Here is a 22879-nt window from a genome sequence, read left to right on the forward strand (position 1 = left end):
GAGGAAAAAAAGATAGATATCACCTGTTGAAGTTTTTAACAAGTGGTTAAACAGAGTTATTCTGAACTTTGTCTCTGTCAGTTACATATCATTTCCGAATCCTCATAAAAATATGGTCAGAATGGACAGAATTCAAAAAAATATTGTTTGATTATGGATGTTTAAAAGGTGGTGAAAATACTACAGCAAAAATACATGCTACACTTCCCACCGCCTTGAAGGTAAACTTCCAACGGAAATGTACCGGGGCTGAATTCCCACGGTGTTTGCTTATGTGAACATTAGCGTGATTAAAAGCTTGTCACGCAAAAGGTAGGGTGTAAAGTTCCCCTTCTGCACTTATGTCGTCCATCGGTCTATCAGTTTATCAAGACACCGATGGCGTGATAAATATTTGTACGGTAGTAAACACTTAAAGTGATGAGTTCGAGCAACATTATTAGATAATTAATAACGACGTCAGCTGAATTTTAACCGTTGATTTAGAAGGAAATTCTTCATATTATACTTTAAAAAGCAGAGATCATCACTCGAACTAGAGTTGAGTATAAGATTGAAACAATGACAATAGATGTAATCCGAAATAAAAGTATCTTTTAATCTTTTTCATCGAAGATGCTTAAATGAATTTCAAGTCTAATACGGGCGAGAGTAAAACTTTGAGTTTGGATCAGTAAGCATATTTGTTAAATTGTAATTAATCAATATACGAAGTGAGCATTCCAAATTAAAAGAAAAATATTTTAAACTGCAAAATAAATTATTTAAAAAATTATTATTTGCAAATTCTACAAATCTTTTGGAGCGAGACCCATATATTAAAAATGAGCATTAGGAAAGACTGGCAAAAAGGAGGTCGAGAGGATCTAGGGGTCTCAAAGCATTTCCTGTCAAAATTACGGGCCAAAAATGAAACTAAAATTACTACAGCTAAGACATTGCATACGATTCTTGCAGAGGGGTCAGATGAGTTATATTGGACTAAATCTTAATAAGAAACGCTGCTCTTTTTGATTAGATAGATGATGTAAAACACTGGAATGTGGAAAAAGCACAACTTCAAATCCAATTAATACTTCCAATGAGAGTTCATACTGATACATTTCCATTTCCTTTCTTCTCTATTCTTTTTACTACCCCTCTGATTAGTTTAATCTGTATTAATAAATTTATATCACACCCAACTTTATTCTATCCTCAGCCAGCTTTAGCACATTCATAGTGATTGTTCATTTTTAGATTATTATGCATGAGTAAAGTTAAAGAATTCATACTAGAAAGACTGTACTTTTTCACAGATTTTAACTATAAGGTACAACGCGTTTCAACGACTTGCGGCGTTACGTTGTACCTTATAATAAAAATCTGCAGAAAAGTACAGTCTTTTTAGTATGGATGTTGAATACTTCCACGAGTGAAGCCTGAAACAGTAGAATATATTAAAGAATTCAATTTAACATCCGAGTTTTGAAGTTAACTATCTTCTGTAATTGGTTTATAAATTAACCTAATATTTTAGAGCCTCCAAAGGATTATAACGCTTTCACTTTACCATAACATTTTTATTACCACTTATTGGTGAGGTATTTGACGTAAAGCTATACATTTTGACAAGATACAGATTTAAATGGTAATCACACGCATTAAGCTAAAATATTATGGACCATTTGCAATACATTTTTCATCAATAACACTAAGCTTAATCGCCACTGGGATTATGTGATATTTAAGTCTTTTTTCGGGACATGACATTCGTTGGACATCAACGTAAAAACTTATGTTTCTGCGTTCTGTTCAGGCGTAAGGTTTCTTACATAAAACGCATCACGCACTATTCCGAGTTTTATCACCTCGCGAAATTATTAAATCCCTACTTTCAATAAATTAAAACCCAGTAATTTTATTTTAGAAAGACGATGGGTGACTGATGCGATTTGATGTCGTTAAAAAGTCCTTTATACCAAGTACAGCTGTGTATAGCGGCAAATACCACATTTTTACGAATGTATCATTTTCTGCGTTGGGAATGTCATCTGAAACTATAGCTCCTGAATCAGATAATGAAATAATATCCTTATATATCTTGGAAAAATAATAGAAAAATCCCTCCATTTCCAATTCAGGCTCTTTGTGAGTTTATTACCTGAAATCGAGTATAAATGTAACAGTCGGAGGGTAAAGAAGATTGAAGACAGAGAAACAGAAGAAGTTGCATTAAATCAAGAATTTTACCAGCGGAGAAAATCACATCCAAGATCATTTTGAAATCGACGAAATTCTCGCTTGCCCCCGACCTATGGGATCAAACCAAGACGGAGGAAGGCTCGGGATATTCGTAGGCAGGGGTTAGAGAGTCAGTGCAGGAGTTCTCGATAACGAAAGAAAGGTCATATAAAAAAGGTACAGGCGATTACAGCGACGTAATTGGCCCTTTGGAACTGGGGACATACGAGAGGGCGATGGGACAGAGACTGGTTCCACTCCATAAGCCTTGGCTGACGTCGGGATGGAGGGGGGAAACAACTGGGGTCGAGGGACAGGGCAAGAAGATCTGCGCGCGGAAGGCCTCAAATAAATTGGAGGGACGGCAAAAGGGATTTAGGGCATGCCGCCAAACAACGGGGTCATCCGCCAGGGTGAGTAGCGCAGGCTGTTATCGGCTCCGCTCTCCTGCGTCTGAACCCGGTTAAATTGAAGATGAGCTCAAGGGCTTTCTTGCCTGACTCCGGGAGGCAGCCGCGGGCTCTTTTCCGCTGTATGCCAGCAGGGAAGCAGGGACATTTTGTCGATGAAAGTACTATGGCAGACAGTTGCTATTTCACTTACTTCTACTTATAGAGATAAACAGTTATACTTTCACTACTACAATTTTCCATCGCCTGTAAACGCTCAAATCAAAAACGAAATAAGGATAACTATTTTTAATTTCGAAACCAAAAATGGTGATGGTTAATAGTGGTTTTATAGCTGATGAAGATTTTTATAAAAAAACAGCATAAAAAATAATATATCAAAATACCGACCAAAATACGATATCTTAAAGAGACAGACGATAATAATATTGGTTTTGAATATTTTACAAGAGGCTGGAGTTCAAAATTCTTGTATAAAACGTCGAAGATTTTTTTATATTTAATAGCAATAAATATTTAGATAACTGGCCTTACCAATGGCCTTGAAGCAGTAATTAAAGCAACCTTCAATTTTCTTCATTATTCAAAGTCTTCATTATTGAGAAACTTCACAGAAATAGTTTTTTCCATCAGTGTGGCTCGATATAATTGCTACTTAACCATCGCTGAAATAGGTAACAATAATCATAATTCCTATACAATCGATCTGTTGACTACACATGTTTTCCAACATTAGAAATAATAAAAGTTATAAATTTACTAAAGTCACTGATTTATCTGTGACAATCGATATTCAAGCACGTGCATTTCGGAAGTACGAATGAAAAAGTTTCTTCACTTGTTTCATACACCCCAAAGATTCAGTGATTTTCAGAGCTAAACTTTACAGCAAACCCTGAGAAATCCCCTTAGTAAATATTTTCACATATTTTTCGAAAAGGTAGGACATTATTGATAAAATTCGCAAGCCTAAATACAGGAGCGACGGCTAAAGTTTCTCTTTCTTTAACTACAAACAAGTAGTGCCCGCTTAATTCACTTTCTCCCTGCCTGAAATCTTTACCCCTCGCGGGACCCTAAAAAAAATAGTACCCTTAATTCCCCCCAGCTACCAATACGAGACAATACAGCCTTGATCCGCCGTCTCCATCCCTCTCCCGGCCTCCCTCAGCGCCTTATCTCGTCGTCCATCCGTCCATTTTAACCTTTTCTCCGTTCATTAATCTAGAAACGTCGATTTAATCTCCGAAAGCCCTCCCGGGACCCAATGGATGGATGGAGACTTTTGGGGTGATTTTCATCTGGTTCAACTCAACTCCAGGAAAGACCGCAATAAAATCTTTTTACGTGACTCCCTTGAGGCGAATTCTCCCTTGCTCTCCCCCTCCTCAGTACAATACCAAGTCCAGCAGTCTTAATTTCGGCGATGCGGTTTAAGACAGCATCGCCTATCAAAGACGCAATAGGGTACTCACGGGTGTGTGTGATGGAGAGTAAAGGGGAAGGACTAGCGAAGGTAGGGATTTCTAGGTATCGGGTCAGGGTTTCCATCCCCTGTGTCGACCTTACCTCTCATTCCCCTCCCCCTCCAAAGCCTTCTCGTCGTATCCTTTTGAAAGCCGAGATGGGGAATTTCATCTGCGAAACACACCGATATAGGAGATGACTCCCAGAGAATCCAGCTCCAGTATAAACAAAAGAGAGACTCCTGCCCTCCTTTTCTTTTTTTTGTGTTTTATTTATCTGTCGTGACGTCCTCCCTACTAACCTTTTCGTCATCCCTCCCCAACATTCCTCCTTCACCCCGATCCACTCGACGACAGACTCCTAATTAAGCCCGTACCCAAGCGGGACTGCACGGTGACAAGGACTTCTGTTAAAGTGAATTGAGGATGATTAACGCCCTTCGCTCATTTCTGGCGGAGTGCAACGTTTCTGTTTCTGTCGCCTCTTTCGAGAGAGCGTTGCTCACTTACTTCCACCCACTCCGCACTCCCACGCACCCATTCTTTTACAGCGGTGCAGCACGACCATCGAAAATGGTTGGATTTGATATTTTTTCTACGGAAGAATTCAAAAATATCAACACATATTTTCGCATTTAACATGCGATTAATTTAAAACGAAAGCGAGGGAGCAATTCACAGGGCCACGGTCTTGAGGTTTCCATTTGCGTCGACCAGGTTTTGAATCGTCGATCGACCTTAAGATACCAATGTTTTTTTCAAACAATGGAGTGGATATACTTCATTCTTTTTTATTCTCGTTTTACGCTATCAGCCTGTTTATTTCCTAATTAATTATTCTGGCATACATTATTTCTAACTATTCAAATGTTTCAAGTTGGTCATCATAGCAAATAGTACAAGAATAGTCATTTCATCACAGGCGTGGCGGAAATTACTTTATCGGCTGGAGTAGAGCAATTGCTATTTAACTCTGTAAGCAACGGAAAAAGATCAAGTCATTATCCAACGGAGCTGAAGCTCATCAACTCTTCCTTCAATGACCTTTTAATCAATTCTACGAAATTGACTGGTTACTGATGGTGATGAGTGAACAATTAAGGAACTCCTTTCCCCTATCAAACATTTATGCTCAAGAAAATAAACGATAACCAATTTATGATTGAGAAAATCAAGCAGAAAGAGAAAATATGCTCTATAGTTCAAATATCTGAAAATAATTTCAGTGGTCTATTTGAGTATTTTCGAATCACGTATTTATAACTACCTAGCTTAGTATACTAAATTGGGAAATCGAAATCCACGTACACTATTAAAGAGACTGCAATAATCACTTTTTAAATACATTTTTTATACGACTGTTGCTAAAAAAAATACACATAAATAGATTTGAGTGGTCAATTTGGAAATTGGATTTTTAATGGGCATGTGAACTTACCTTCCTATCACAAATAGTGCTTTGCCAGATGATTTACTATTCAATTTCGTCGATCATTGGAGCACACCATTATTTTTTAAGTAATACTCGCTTAAGAGCTACATATTTTTCCTGTTTGCTTCTTAACTGGATTACTCCAAATTCAGTGGACGTGAACATGCTCAAGCTCAAGGCTATTATAAAATCATCACGCACTAAACATGTCTAATCATCAAACGTAATAGAATGGGAATCCTTAATGGATAAACTAACAAGTATAAAATAACAGTAATTACAAAAGACAGGCATTCTAATTATATCATTCCGTATATCGTTGAGTAATCTGATATTCTCGAGCTAAGCAATTCCGTTTGATGATCCTTTCTCATTGTTAGTGATTCTTTTTGATTTCATGGCTACATATTATTACCTCAGGGTATGACGGTAATCAAGGTTATAACGTTGAGGGTGAGAATCATCGGAAATTGCGGATTCAATCATCCGGCTCTTCAGTGATTGCTTCTCGAAGAGTAGTCAAAGAAACCACGCTGAAAACGATAAAGGGTGAGCAATTTGAAAAGCGAACGAATATAAACCCTAATATTCATGTCTCGTCACGTCATAGGTCAAACAAAAAACCAAAATTTTTAGCGATAAAGTTTGATTTAATCTGACATCTTACAGGAAATAAAGAGAGTTTAAGGATCTTGTATGTCATTGCAAGCCTTGCGTAATTGAAATATATCGGAATAATTCCAATAGGAAAATTAGCTTTAAAGTTCTGCTAGCCGATGTTTATTCCTGGTCCTTTTTTTAACGAGGCGTTGCAAAAAGCTCATCCTCTCACGAGCATGGTGAACATATCCCGTTATCTCTTGAATTATCGACGCCAAACATTGTAGCAACTATAGTAAGGGTTTTTTCATGGACATCATCTGTGGAAGGAACCTTAAATTGTCAATAAAACAGATTCGGTCATCCTCAAGGTTATTTGTTGTTCGGATAACTTATAATGTCATGGGTTTGCGACTAGTATTAAAAACAGGTGCTGTGCTATCACGAAATAGATCTCTATAAAATAAGTATGAAGAGATATAACCTCATAATACAGAGTATATTGAGGTTTCAATTTCTTGCCATGAGTACTAAAAATCTCAATAAATATCACCACCGGTTTTGTTTATCTTAAACTTCTGTACCAAATAAAATCCTATTCATATACTGGAAGTTGTGAAGTAATTACTCCCAAATTATTATCTTTCAAAAATTATTCCATCAAGTAAAAACATTTCCATTACAATCCTGATGGAACTTATCAATTTAATTCTCTTCATTCCTCAACGATGGCCAACGTTTCACTTTTCCAAATTTAAAGCATTTAAAAATATTTTCCAAATTTATGATGGGATAATCAACCTTCAACTTCTAAAATTTAAACTGTAGCTAACAAACTAATTCTTTAAATTAAGTATGAGAATGTAATTTAACAACGTCTAAAATTTATTTTCGATAAAGATCTAGTTTCCTAAAATCTTTTGCTCCAACCTACCGACAAAATGTTTCACATAGGGGCATCTTAGGTGTATATTTAGTTCTTCCCTTGTGTGCGTATTCGTTTTAATCTTACGATTTCTAATTTGGTAAGCACGAGAGGCATTTGCAGAGACCTTAATTGAATTCCTTTCCCCGGATTTCGTGTGGCCTCGAAAATTCTAGGAAACGGGGAAACAAAATTTCCAGCACTTTAATTCAGGATCGCAAACGCTTTTATATGCCAAAACCACCTACAACCCCTTTCGCATACCTTAATATGTATATCTCGCCATATTCTACCCTTTGAAGTTTCAAAATATGACGTCAAAGATAGCGTGGCTAAATTGCGAAGCAAAATCCCCTTAATCCTCTCTTCAATTTTATATTTGAAGCCCACTTCTTTAAGGATGCTACTTTATTACATGAAATTAACCTATCTCGGGCCCTGCATTCAAACCAATGACGGAAGAATACACGTGGATGATAAAATATAATATTACAGGGGGAAATACATGTATGTTGAGGAAAAGTATGATATAGAATAGTATAGGAAATTCAATTGCCTCCCTCTTCTATATATATATAACACTTAGCACTAGTGGACACAGACAAAAACACAGAAACACAAAAAAAGAGACTCACTATTTTTCGAATTTTCGGTGGTCGTTGCCACCTTTATCAAGGAAGAGAGGGACAGAACGGTGGTTTCCTTGATAAAGGTGGCAACGACCACCGAAAATTCGAAAAATAGTGAGTATCTTTTTTTGTGTTTCTGTGTTTTTGTCTGTGTCCACTAGTGCTAAGTGTTATACATTATTATTCACGTCCGTGAGACTTTCAAAAAGTGTTATATATATATATATATATATATATATATATATATATATATATATATATAATGGGCTGACACAATATAACACAAATAGAAAAGAATAGACACATTTAAAAGAACACTCACACGGTAAATTGTTCGAGCTTTCGGCCCTCTCAGAAGTCTCTCTTGAAGAAGGCCTCTGAGAGGGCCGAAAGCTCGAACAATTTACCGTGTGAGTGTTCTTTTAAATGTGTCTATTCTTTTCTATTTGTGTTATATTGTGTCAGCCCATTATTGTGCCGCTCGTGTGAGTTTTTCCGTACATATACATATATATATATAAATATATATATATATATATATTCGAAAAAGAACGCTCTCCGGCGACGACACAAATATATAAAAAAAATTAATTAAGACATTTAAACACAGGCATTCTGTGTTTAAATGTCTCAATCAATGTTGATAAAAAAAATGTATATACATATGTTTAAATAATGTGCATATGTATTTTTATACATATGCACATTATTTTCGAATATATATATATATATATATATATATATATATATATATATATATATATATATATACTTATATATTCGAAAAAGAACGCTCTCCGGCGACGACACAAATATATAAAAAAAATTAATTAAGACATTTAAACACAGGCATTCTGTGTTTAAATGTCTCAATCAATGTTGATAAAAAAAAATGTATATACATATGTTTAAATAATGTGCATATGTATTTATATATATATATATATAAAGTACATATATATACATACACATATATTCGTGGCAAAACTACAATAATGTGCACAACTGTATTTTATTACATTGTATGAAACCCGAAGATAAGACTGCAAGCACCTTCATTAGTGAAAGAACGAAAATAATAATGGATATGCGCTTTCTGGGTCCCTTGTATGGTGGTATTTTTCAGCATATACACGTGATTATAGTTGTATCGGGTGAGCAGTGGAGCTAACGGAATATTTCTGGTATAAGATAGCGAACTGGGCTCTGCTAACCTGAATTCTTTCTCTTTCATATTTGAAGGCTTTCTACATTTCCTTCCTTAATGGTTTTTAATTTTTTGTCTTCTAGCTTTATTTTGATATTATACAGGAATTCGTTGAGCTCATTCCTCGTAATCTCGACATTTACTATTCACCTCTAACAGATGCCTTCACTGGTCAATTCAATGGAAACTGGCGCAGAAATGCAGCAATGCAATGGTATTTTCCCACTGAGAAATTCATTTCCGAACGACATGCATGCATATGAAAAACAAAAACTCTTCATGGAAATCGGGTGTACGGAGCAGATAAAAATCTCCCCAATTTTGTGAATTATGAAATTAGAACGTCTAAGAGTTTTAGATTACCCAATTCTCACCGGATTCATGCAAATCTCAGAGCCCTTAAAATATTCTAGATAGGGGTGACGACATGGTGCATAATGACAGCAGCCATTAAGTATACATAGGTTATTTTAACATTAAAATTAAGATATGTAATCGTATTACATAGGAATAATAGTGTGGTATTTTTCTGATACTGACCTATGGTCTAATGTTTTCCATTTCAATGACAGTAATGTGTGCGTGAAAAAGGATTAACCATTGTTGTGCTTTCTTTTCAAGATACTTTCCAGTGAAGCTTCCTTTTCTACGGATGAGAGACATGGACAGTGGGGACAGATGAGAGAATATAATATTAGACTCTTTTGAGATGTGGTGCCATAGAAGAATTATTATAATAATATTGATGGAGAAGAATTCTAAAGAGTCACAGAAGAAGGAAGACTTAAAGTACAAACGTAGTGGTAGCTGAGCCTCATAAAAGGCTGCTAAAAAGAAAAAGAAGAAGCCAATTGGACACGTTTTGAGGCATGGTAATTTGCAAAGAATCATGCAGGAGAAGTACCACAGGTGAAAGTCAAGACAACGAAATTACAAGAATCAGATAATGGAAGACATTAGTGCAAGGAAACAGGAAGATATGAAACGATTGGCTGGAAATCATATGATATTTCAAAATACAATAACAAGGTATTAATGGTTCAAAATTGAATACACTATCTAACTAGTATTTAGAAGGCATGCAATGACTTAATAAGATTGCAGAATTATTTTTGGTTGAAAAAATAAAAATATAATGGGTATTTCATGGTTATTAATATTTTAATACGATATTTAATTGTTTCGATAAGGATTCAATTTCGATTATCTTTTATTTCATATGATATGGAATCACCACCGATGAACTCGGGAAACCGTTAAAAAAACTTCCTTGGTAAATTACTATGATATTTTTGTGCACAACCATACATCAGAATAAGATATTTTGTTCATGACCTTTAGTCACACTGTTGATTCTGGATAAGATTGGAGGCTGAAGTTGAACTACTTCCTGTGCTTTTTTAAATAGAATTTTTTTTGATTATGCTCAACCAAAAATGCATATAACAGGCATACCTGTAGATATTTCAAGGACTAATGCACACATTACAGATTCGAAACTCAACATTTGAAAGCGATGGAAAACCGATAGGGTGAAAAACTGTAGAAAAAGCAGAGAAGCCTTTTTTTGTGTTTCTTGGGGATCCTGAAGATTAAATGTGGTGTTACAATAATGGCAAAATGAATTAAAGTGTACTAAATGTCTCTCAATTTCAAATATAAATAAAAATGTCAATTTCTTTAAAGTCCTATTTGTCGCATTTAAATTATTTTTTAGCCGAGATACTATCTACGAATTAGCTCTGAATTCGTGGGAGAAATCAAATGAAAGTACATCAAAGTAAATTGTAAAATGATAAACGATAAAATGTACATAAATGTAAGAAATGTGGTAAAAGTATTTTGTGAATACTTGGATTTTTACTTTTAGGCAAATAGGCAATATTTTGGACAAGGTTATCTACAGAGTAAAATCATGCATCTTAAAAATAAAACTTTTCTTATGTCGAGAACGCAAAAAATTAAAAATTGGCACTATTAAATGGAAAATTAAAATGCATTGCGATTTTTTAGAGCATACTTCTACCGGTTTTTCCTTACCCAAAAGAAAGGAAACGAATTATTATGCAGTTCATTTAAACATAGACATATAAGTAGATGTATAAGACATATAGACATTCAAGTTTTATGTATAAGTGTATAGGGACATATAAGTATTACATATAAGAGTATATACTATATGTAGACATATAAGTCTTGAGTTATTCTTACAGATTTAGCTCTAAATCCTGCAAACGTTATACTAGTTCAACTTTTTCCTGAAAACTTTTCACGATAAAATAGCATGTTTCAGAGCATGTAAACCCAGAGAAAAAGTTAATTAGTATATTATTTCTCTGGCTGGACCTAGTGATACTATAAATATATTTTTCCCTACGGATGAGAGGGTACGGATATCAGCGTGTATAACACGCAAAGGAACAGAAATCAAATACTGACCGGTTAAATAAATGCCAAGAGAAGAATGGGACAATTAAAGAAGAAAAGAAATAGGTTGCAAAAAGAGCAGAAGAGGAGAAATGAAGTAAAAAAATACGATGCTCATGATGCCTTTGTGCTACGTCACGGAAAGAGACGAGACGAGAGACCCGCCCACGCCCACTTGTTGCTTCCCACAGCACACAAGAGTGAGAGGTGATGACTGGCAATGAGGGGAGCGAAGGAAGGATGGAGATAGTGGAAGGAGAGAGAGAGAGAGGGAGGGGAGGAGGAAGGGTGGAGGGGATTTTTAATGAATGGAAGGCGGGAAAGAGAGAAGAGGAGAAATGTGGATTGGAAGGGGAGAGACACGTGCAAAGCAAAAACTGAAGTCGGGGACGAAAATTCGAAAGTCTTCCTCCCTTTCAGCTCGCCTCTCAGGAGATAAGGCGTGCTGCATGCCCCGTCTTGGCGAATACGATATCGCAAGAGCTACATGACATTCAGAAAGATACGATAAACATGAGCATATACGCAATATAGGTTAATCACTTCAATTTTACGGGAAACAATAATAAAATCCACGAAAAGTGTTGTAAATTTCAACGATTTCGTATTTTAATCCAAAATTGAGTGAATTGGATTTGTGAATCGATTAATTATGAAGCCGAGGTGCCTGAAATATCGTTATGACTCGGCTGTTTATCGCTATGCAGGTCTAGTAGTCATTTACACTGACCTTTCGGACATTGCATCGCACATATTCCGTAAATCGGATACCAGGTGATTGCAAGTTAATCACCTCGGGTTTCATAAAATCAAAAGAGCTAATGTTTTTCCCCAATAGACAAAAAGAGCTTTTGCATAGCCCGTTTTGAGCTGCTTATCCTAATTTCAGGTTGGCTGGAAAAAAAATTATTCAGATATATCTCTTGATAATTTGATTTTTGATCCCAATTACACCACGGAAAACCAAGAAAATATTCTCCGGTATTTAAAAAAACTTCACAACTATTGCTGTACGATTTCAAATGCAAACGACCTCCTGAATCGTAATATTAGACTTAATTGATGCTTGACGTGATTTTTCCTTATTCTTCTCTTTCCCTTGCTATCAAAAACCAACCTCTATTCTCAAGCTCATATTTATTATTATTTTCACCATCGAAAACTGCCTCAAAATTTTCTCAATGAAAGATACCATATTTTGTTATTGGTCCCAAGAACAATTTTTTCGATCCTTTTTTTATTTTGGCGAATTTGAAAGTAGTTTTTTTACAGGCAATCTAACCGGTTGGCTATAAAAGAGACACGGAAATCATTCAACCATTTCAATGTTCAGAGATATATAAGGAAGTTGAACTCCTGGAAGAATTTTTTAATTAATTCAAATAAATTATTAAATATCGATGTATAAACTTAAATGGTTTTTAATAACTGGCTCGTAGTACTAAGGTGATTTTGTCTTTATGTTTTCTCATCATTTTATTGCCATTATGCTTTTTGGAGTTTCAGAAGTCAAGGCATATAATATAAATTAAAATTTTAAGGAAGGAATTTAGAAAGATAAAAGTCAAATGCGCCCTTCTATACAGCTCAAAGTTTCAATAAGATAGGTAATACCTCCTTTGCACATAGGTGCCTACTTAGTCTTCCTATTTTCGAGATATTTTAAGAAACACTGTGACTCATTATAGAATGTAAGCACCGTGATTATAGCCAATCAAAGGAATAGCTGCACGATTTTGCAAAAATATGACGAAATATTGTGACATATTCTGAATGTACAGAGGGTATAACAATAATACGCAGGGAGAAGGAAAGTCCGCTAAGTTTTCTCGAATTGCTTTTTTAGGTGCGGAATCCCCGCGCCTTACTTTTTGTGACTGATTAGATGAAAACTTTGTTTTGTTCAAAAACCAATCTTTGATTATATTAAAAATTTGTGCAATTTCAAAGTTATCCTTAATCATAAACCAACCGCTGCACATGTCTTTAGAATATTGTAATCATCCATTTCTTACTTTTTAAAAGAAATTACATCATTTATTCACTATCGAAGGAATATAGATGGAAAAGAAAGACATTTCGCTATCAATTTTGTGTAAAATCCCGAACTTTTAATTCAAAAATGTTTTGTCAGAACATTAGGATCACTTTTACACCTCTTTTTGATATTACTTTTAGCAGTGTCGAACCTTGAATATATTAATCGAATTATTAGTAATATTGCCGCAAGTCACTTGACAGTTAACTTGAGAGAGTACATACATACTGATCAACTACTCTTAAAAACTGCGACTGCGAAGTGATTACATTCGATGCATGCACATTATTTGTATTTCCATCGCAGAGTCAGTAATGCTCTCTCATGCTGCTTTAAGGCAAGGTATTACAAAGAACAGTCCGTCGGACCAACTTCAATTTATTCCATTGCAACGTATTTTCTCTCTCTGCCCCTCAATATATCTATCTCGCTCAATCCCCCGTTCTTTCTCTCTCACACGCACACATATATACTCCCTCTCACCATCCTTCCTTCTCCTTGTTCGATATCTCTTTTTGAGAGACTCGCTTCACTTTGATGAAACGGCGACGGGGCCGTAGGTCGACGTTCGCCCGTAAATCGTGGTGCATATTAAGTACGTCTATCTCTCTCGCCACCCCGGGAATGCTTTTCAGTAACAAAGGCGTTGAAAGTCGATAAGAGAGCAGCTACAACAGTTGTGGTAATTTCGTGAACACCTCTGACATGTCAAAAGTGTCTTCATTTCGACGAAATACAAATTTATTCGACCGCTCTAATGCGTGAATGGAGCTCCAGAAAGACTTTTGAATGCATTTATGAAAAAATAATTGTGATGAAGATTAAATTTGATTTATCATTTGTGTAAATCTTTGTATATAACCCAAAATTTACATCAGTGGCTAACATGATCAAGAATTAGACGAGATTATCACATGTCCAACGCCCTATTGTAAAAAAAATTAAAAAAATAAAATTCTTCCAGGGAAACACTGTACAGTATTCAGAAAACAAATATTGCATTAAAATAAAATAAAAGAATTACGATAAGAAACTGGGAACATTGAAGCTGGGTTGGAGTGTTTAGTTAGGGAGACATTTGAGTGAAAAAAACTTAGAAATATACTAGAAATATACCCTGCAAAATAAAAATAGGAACTTATTAATATTAATAAACTGTACGATAAGTGTACCACGCCCACCGACTAACATCCTCAAGAAGTTACGTTATAAGTTTTGAGTAAACAAAATAATAACATATGAATGCCTCCTATTTGAACGGCCGTATTGTACAACATGTAAATTCATTTATCCGTGTGCATGCGGTTAGTGTTCATTAATTATGCATTACCCTATAAGCCCAAGTTTGCATATTTAGTAATTATTCTCGTCATTCATGCCTAATAAGTACTCTCACTACCAAAATTATGAAATTTACATGTGTGCGCGTCTCACATTATTTGCATTCGTTTAAGAAAACCATCTCTTTAAGTGCTGGTAGTTATTTCTTTCACTTCATTGAATTAGCGAATGAATGAAACAAGGAACGCCCCGGAGATCTTAAAAAAAATAAGTGGAAACGAAAGATGGCCGATTAACTCAGCAAACAGAACCCAAACTCCCTTTAACCAACGCCATTGTCATTATTGTGCTTTTGATATGAGGAACCATACAATGGAAGTAACTTTCATAGCATTTGATGAAAATTTTGGCCTGAAACAATCCATTCAGGTAAAGACACTTTAAATATACAAATAAATATAAAAACGGAAATAGTAGCAATAAAAGTGTGCGTGAAAAGGTATAACTAGAAATGAGTTTTCCAATTTTAACTTTCATAGTTATTAAAATGTACGTTATCACTTCTAGATAGTTTTATTTCATAAATTAGGATAAATATTTTTCAACTCGTGAATTAATTTCTTTCATTCACTCCTAAACTGAATCACTCCTTATCTATTTTTTCCATCACACCATCCACACTAGAATAGGCAATACACAGACAGGTCAGTTTGAGCATTAATAATTGAAGACCCACGAATTCAGTCCCTAAACTCATATTTTCAATAATTTTTACTCGAGGAAAACCTTATAAAGCAGGATCTCGAAGTAGTATATCATTAATATATATCTATCTCGAAGTATACCATCAGCATTCAAAATCTGGGAGGATTTTGAACTTATTACTCAGATCAAGTTATAAATTAGACCTGTAAGCGTGGATACAGTACATATTTTTTTCAAAATAATTGGGCACGAAATTTATTCAACGGCAGTACCTAATTATTGCTGAAACTAGTCCTAGAAATCAATGGGGGTATCGTAGTCATAGAGTTGGTTAGGGGTTTAAAATTACCGCAAAAATTAGGGGAAAATTATATGGATATATTGATTGATTTATAGATTGATATATATATATATATATATATATATATATATATATATACCCTGCAATACACACCAGAATAGTTTTACCCGATCATGACCCTACTGCGGTCGAACAATGTTATTATGATCCCCTGAAATGTGATTATGACCCTTTAGCATTTTATTGCCGTGGCTAGACACTGTATCCCATTCCTCCGCAATGTTTCCACCTCTTATGTTCATCTCCCGTTATCTTAACTATCTATATCTTTTGGAAAATTGCTTCATGTGTGCTTTGATTGTGGTTCTTTTTCCCATCCAGAGTGCCACCAAGATCTGACTTACACAGCTCTTGCAGTCATTTAAGACTAAATTTTCAACGTCCAAACACTCGCATACTTTCTATTACCGAAATTATGCATAATCTAATTTGCTATAATTATTAAGAGCAATACTGCGTTCACTCAAATACAAATTGTCCACACGTCTCTACAATTCATATGTAACAACTATATCCCGGTAGATCTTTTCTCATGTTTCCCTCTGTATCCCCATGCGCAATTGGCCTTTCTCTTCCTTCTGCATTTCATCGTTTACCTAATATTACCAATTTTTTTTCTCTTTACTTGTGCTCATTATTCATAGCTTTGCTGTGTTACCTAATCATTATGACACTCATTTATTTATATTTCTCCCGTACCTCCCAAAAAAGCATTCCATGGCTGTGCGATTAATTTTTTTTTAATTGCGATGAATTTTTGCATAAACAAATGAATTAAGAGAAAAATTATATTATAAACGTGCCTCGCAACAACGCAATTGCAAAACAGGCCACTATGAAACCGAATATTTATTTGAAATATTTTTCCACGATGGCCAACATTCGAGACGATAAAATACGATATTTAAACAACTTCTGTCTGGAGAAGAGGAAACGGGTTCGTGCAAACTTCAGATCATTGCTCGTGCACGCAATGCGGGCTCGTAGTCATCACCCACATCGCGCTCCCGGTAAATCACGATAGCATTCATGGGCCCACTAATGTTTTATAACGGGCTCTTTGATCATTTTTGAGCCTTCCGTAACGGGAACCAGCACTCGACTTTCAAAGGAAGACAGCAGTGTTACCGACGATATATGTTGGAATGACATAGGTGCGTGGAGGGCCATGATGACTACAGGAAAGAACGTTCCTTCACCTCTATTGCCATCAAATAAGAGGAGAACGAAGCCAAGGGAATAGTTTCAAAGGAAAGCTGAATTATAAATCGCACCTGGTATGTATCCATCCGCTAACGACTCCATCACCAAAGAATGGTCAAATATGCATAACAGCACGTTCGAAATCACACAAGTCTTTTGCACATCCCCGTTACATCTCCAAGTGCTCTATGAGGAACGTCGCAAATTTTTCCGGTAAATGTGACTGAATACAGAGGGGAGGAATCAAACGGGAAACTTATACGTGGAATGTACAAGTTTCCCGTTTGAGTCGACAATAACCACTGCTAACTACTTCCATATATTTTGACTGCCTGAAAATTATTTTTGTAATCATTTTGTTAGCTAATGCCGTTGATCTGTGCTTTATTCAATCAGACAACGACCAAAAATTCTTTAATTAATGCTTTTACCAAAGACAAGAAGCAAAAATAAAAAAAATAAGCAAGCCGCCATTACAATTTTTTCATTTTTTTACCAGATTATGACTATGATAATGACCTTTGAGAGGATAACGCTGAAATAACAATATTGGCGTAAACACACGCAGAGAGAAAATTACGAAGCAAGTTTCTCGGCGTCATAAATCCTCATACACGATTCTTGACTTCTCGCTGGTGACCGAGGGCATTAAAGGGATTACGTGACAGCACGCAGTGCTTCTCTGTTTGTCGAGATAACTCAAGCGTATTCCTTTGCAATTGCCTCCGTCTCAGAGAAAATGAATGCATTTAATTTTATAGTCCTCTTGATGGGAAGACATGGCTTATTGACATCCTAAATTACCACTTAGTCAATGCACGAAGTACTCTTGTTTACAAGAGGAAACCGATTCATTATTTATTGACTTAAGATTGTCGAGTCATAAATGTGCCTGCGGTCTTCAGTATACGTGGAACTCGTTTGCGCTTCGGATGCCTACAGATTCTTTGTATCAGCAAAACTGAGTTCGTTTCAATTTAGGGTTACCCAGCCTTATTTTTACGTGGATGAATTACTAACTTAGTGACAAACAATTGTGATCGAAGGTAACCACTGTATTCGTGCAATCATCACTATACCTTTGATGAAACATCTCCAATGAATTTCCATCATTTTTGTCATATTTTACTTTCCACACCGAAAATAATTTCGAGGATAAAGGTTGCGGATATTGTTCTCTAGGATTCATTTTAATTTTCAGGAATTACCAGAAACATTCGGTGATGTTATTTCATATTATTTGAAAAAAATAAAAAAAAATTGGCCAAAAGTCGTGCTCCCACCTGTTTAAATTTTCAAAAATATGTGTTCTCTATTTTTACCCTCTAGTTATATCCTAATGCTTACTTAGTTAACTGTTCATGACTATTCCTTTAACAAGTTGAACTTTTGATGAATTAAACGAGTTCCTAAATTATTACGATATTAACACCAGGCAATTTTATTCAAATGTATCAAGCAAACAATAAATAATAAATTAATCAAGTATATTTGCAGTATAAACAAGAAGAAAAACGTCTTGAAAATCTGAAATAAAAAGGACGAACATATTTTGTTTCCTTGGTGATATATATATATATATATATATATATATATATATATATATATATATATATATATATATATATATATATGTATATGTATATGTATATATATATATGTATATATATATATATATATATGTATATGTATATATATATATGTATATATATATATATGTATGTATTTATATATGTGTATATATATATAGATATAGATATATATATATATATATATATATATATATATGTGTATATATATATATATATATATATATATATATATATATATATATATATATATATATATATATATATATATATATATATATATATATATATGTGTGTGTGTGTGTGTGTGTGTGTGTGTGTGTGCGCGCGCAAACAATTGGAAATAATAGATAAAAAAAATTTGCCAATTTCATTTTTTACGAGCGGAATATTATGATTAATAATTTATAATCGAGTAATTTCTCTTAGTAATGTGACAGAAATCTATCAAGTTTAAATGATCACACTGTAACAGAACGAACATTCAAAAAGAGCCTTAGGTACTCTGCATATCGTAGGGCGAAGGATCAGAGTATGACAAAATAAATCCCTTTTCATAGGAAATGCGGTTCTCAGACTTTGAGATTATAGACTATTAAGAAGAGGCATGAAAGAGGCAAAATGCAAGTAATGCATAGCATACTGCAAAGATTCAAATTAACCTTTGAAAATGTAGGTAATTATAAAGCGTAATTTATGGGGCAATTAAAAGATTAACTTTGAGAGCGAGAGCATTAGCACTTAAATTAACCATACTTTTTTGCTGTGAGTTGACGTCATTTCGCGGTATATTTCAACGCAGTTTAAACTGGAAATCTTTAAAAGAGATAAGGTAATTGCTACAAAAATAACAGGATGACTTCGCGTGCACAGAAAATCCTAAGCTCCACGATAATGGTACACTTTTTCTTTCATCATTTCACGAGCTAAATGTGGCCCAAGTACAAATAAAAACATGAATAACGTCTAAAATCACAGTTTGCAAAGTATATATATTCTATCCAATTAAAATACGGCAGAAGAAAAACATTTCAGCCTTGGACTGCAAGTGAATGCACTTATTTGCATAAGCCTATAAACGCATTTACTATCAACAAGTGTAGTTGAATACAAATACCTTAAAAGCCATTTGCAAATCCCTGCTTTATCTCCATGTGCTATATGAGGAATTTCGCAACAAATTACCACTGCAAGCTGTTGCTTAGGGAAGGAAAGGAAAATGAAAATGGAAGGAAAAGGAAATTAAATTTTATAACGTCATGAGAAGCAAATTTAAGGAGAAAATACGATTACTATTCACACTAGTCCAAAACCAGAACAAGGAGGATAATTTTCAGAAAAAAACATGGAAGAGGAAGGCACATCTGTATAGGATGAAATAGCTTGACTAAATATTCTCCATTAAAACCAGAAACGGATAGCGAATGATAGCCTAAATATAAGTGAACAATTGAGAAAACATTTTCCAAATGCGAATAATCTCTTCCAAACTTGAAGGATACTATGGAAGACGCTGTAAAGAAGGTGGTTACAACCAATTGAAAATATTCTTAGCAACAAGGAACCAATTGGGAAAAGAGACAAAGGGAAATAGTACCTTAAGAAAGGAACTATGCAAGACAACAATTACGAATCAAGGCCAAGGTACGAACTGCCAGATGCAGGGGTATTGGGAGACCCCAACACAAGAAAATATGAATGAATGAGGAGATTGGCAAGGAACTTGATAGCTTAGAAGGGTGTTACTAACTAATTCTTGTAAGACGATGGTAACATAAGAGTTAAGATAACAGTCCTACCAAGCACGTAAACAATATATAACTATGTGTGCCAGATACAAGCTAGAATCATTAAGCTACGTCACTTCTTGCTACAAGATGATATATATAGTATGTATCACTTCACAATAACATAGATGGGTTTCAAATCTGAAATAATGGCGAACACTGTCATCAATATGCCAAAGTCAAAGCGGAAATTCATAACATTTCCAAAGGCAAACGTGTATCATACATTCGCCCAAATGAAAGAATTTTAAAAAGAAGGTTGAGTGGTGACATATTTCTCAATGGAATTTATGTCACTGCAGCATTCAATGATATACTAATATTCAATTTCTTTAAAACAGAATTAAGACTATTTTAGTAGTAAAATACCATACATGCATCGGCTTATAAAAAGACGTTTGAAGACAAGTATCATCCAAAGAAATACAATTAATTTCCAATCAAAGAGAAAAAAATTAAATTTAACCAGCGTACATATATCTATGAGGTCAGCTAGCGCTATGATGCAATAATTCTGATATTGCCTCACAAAACTGAGGAAGGCTGCAAAAAAGCAATTTGGGAGAGTTAGTGACCCAAAGCTTCAAGCGTTTGCATTACCATACACTGCTATTCTCCTTTTCCGTGTGATAATAAAAAAAATAAAAGTTCAAGATAAGGTAACTTAGGCAATAAGAAAGGCGTGACTTCAAAACCACGGAACTTCCTCTGACTGTTTAGCCAAAATTCTTAGCTAGGCACACACGTGATCCGGTGGACTACCTTACCGGTCATTCCACATACGTACAAAACAGGAAGAAACCTACGCGGGAATTCTTCGTTGTGCGACGACTTGATGCGCAAATTTTTATTCACAGCCGTGGAGGGAGCGATGTAAACATAAGATAAAAACATTCGACCGTCTTTACAAATTTAATCTTTACAGAAAATGAAAAAAAATTGAACCCAAAACACTACCACTTGCTCTACAACTTTTAACGATACTCAACAATCAGTGGAATTACTGAATCACAGGTTTGGGTATGTGCTTCCAGAAGTCACTAAAGTAAGTAATCGGAAGTTAATGCCCGCGCCCTTTTCTTTAGTAATTAATATTAATAACACACGGCACGTGAAAAAAGACCCTTCACTCCCAATCAATTCTATAGACCTAAATAATACCGGAATATCAGCTTACCCTACAGTTAGTTCCGCATTATTTTCCGAAAACAAAGAACAGAACGTGAATGACTTCGTCAGAAGAAGAATGGCTCAGCAACTACTAACGCAAATGTTAAGTTTCAATACGACATGTAGATACTCTGATTAAACCTCAAAACTTTTCACACTCTTACAGGTTACAATAAAAGCATCCGATTGGCCACCGTCCAAGAACAGACAAACCTTTAGCAATACCTACAAAAGAAATATACTGGAGCACAAAGAAAAACTGCCCGGCAACACAGAAGTGGGAAGCGTGCGTGTGGAGTACGGCGAGAGACAAACGTAAACACCGAGGCACGGGGAGAGGGCTTAAGCGAGGAGTAGCGCGTGCAAATGCGAGAGAGGCTGGGGGAGAGGCGCTTGGCACGCAAAAGCGAGGGTTTTTCCGCATACCACCACCGCCACCATACGCACCGCAACGGCACCTAGGGCAGCTGATCGAAGGTGTTTGTGCGGGAAGCGAACCTCTTGCCATCCGGCGAAACCTCAAGCACCACTTACTCCCCATCCAGTGTCCTCGCCAGAGCCTCGTCAGTGTGGTAAGCCTGTCTCCGATGGCGCTCCACATGGCCCTCCGAAGGTCGTGGAGGTGGGGGGTTGCGGCGACGGCGATGCGGGGAGGGGGGGAGAGAGAGAGGCGGGGGCGGACGGAGAAGGGTTCCCTCTCGCTCCTCTATGGGTGGCGGAAGGGGACACGACTACTCCGTTCTCTCTGTCTTGTCCTCCACCCTTTCGCCTTGTCCTCTCTCTCGCACGGCCTTTTCTGGAGCGTCGCGGCCCCCGTGCTATCCTGCCATCTCGGGACGGCGTTCAGACCCGACGCCTTTGACGGCCGAGCGGCGACTGGCCGCCCCAAACACACAACACCTCCCTGCCCCTCCCCCCCCTCCCCCTCCGCCATCCCCACAACCTTCCCTCACCCTCCCTTCCCCCTCGCGGCGGCGCGACGTCACTCCCCGTGCGCCCCTTCTCTTTCCCCTCCGGCCCCCCCCTTCCTCCCGGCTCACCCGCCCCCTTCTCCCGTCGCACGCACACCGCGCCTTCCCCGCTCTCCTACTTCACTTTTCGCTACTCGACAACGCGGCGCTTCGCGCCTTTCGCGGCGGCGAGAGGAGAGGGGAGACGGAATGGGAGGGAATGGGGGGGGGCGAAAGGGAGTGGCGGAGAAAGGAAGTCAGAACCCCTTCCTTAGGGGATGGAAAGCGAAGGACCAATAGGTTAAAAAGGGAAAAAAATGAGAACAGTGAGAGGGAAATGAAGGCGTTTTAAAAAATGGTGGATTCGACGGGGAGGAGAGAAAGGAGGAGAATGGTGGTATGAGGAGTGAGGGAATAAACGCGGGAGGCAGTAATTGTTTTTGCGGAAAAATTCGATCCTTCGAGAGAATTTTTTT

At 36.3% G+C, this 22879-nt stretch overlaps 1 protein-coding gene across 4 annotated transcripts in view; it reads right to left on the reverse strand.

The window, feature by feature from the left end:
- The window catches only part of LOC139691945 (probable 3',5'-cyclic phosphodiesterase pde-5), a 177562-nt gene extending 155241 nt beyond the window's left edge, over window positions 1-22321 (reverse strand). For 2 of the 4 annotated variants that reach the window (XM_071589901.1, XM_071589900.1), the window contains exon 1: window positions 21901-22321. In XM_071589901.1, coding sequence (XP_071446002.1) covers window positions 21901-22054 — 154 coding nt within the window. In that variant the 5' untranslated portion in view covers window positions 22055-22321. The remainder of the gene's footprint in view (window positions 1-21900) is intronic. The other 2 variants (XM_071589903.1, XM_071589902.1) reach the window with 2 other exon arrangements.
- Between the last annotated feature and the right edge of the window lie 558 nt (window positions 22322-22879).

This window comes from Hetaerina americana, unplaced genomic scaffold (assembly GCF_022747635.1).
Source record: "Hetaerina americana unplaced genomic scaffold, ioHetAmer1.1.p SCAF_4, whole genome shotgun sequence".
NCBI lineage: Eukaryota > Metazoa > Arthropoda > Insecta > Odonata > Calopterygidae > Hetaerina > Hetaerina americana.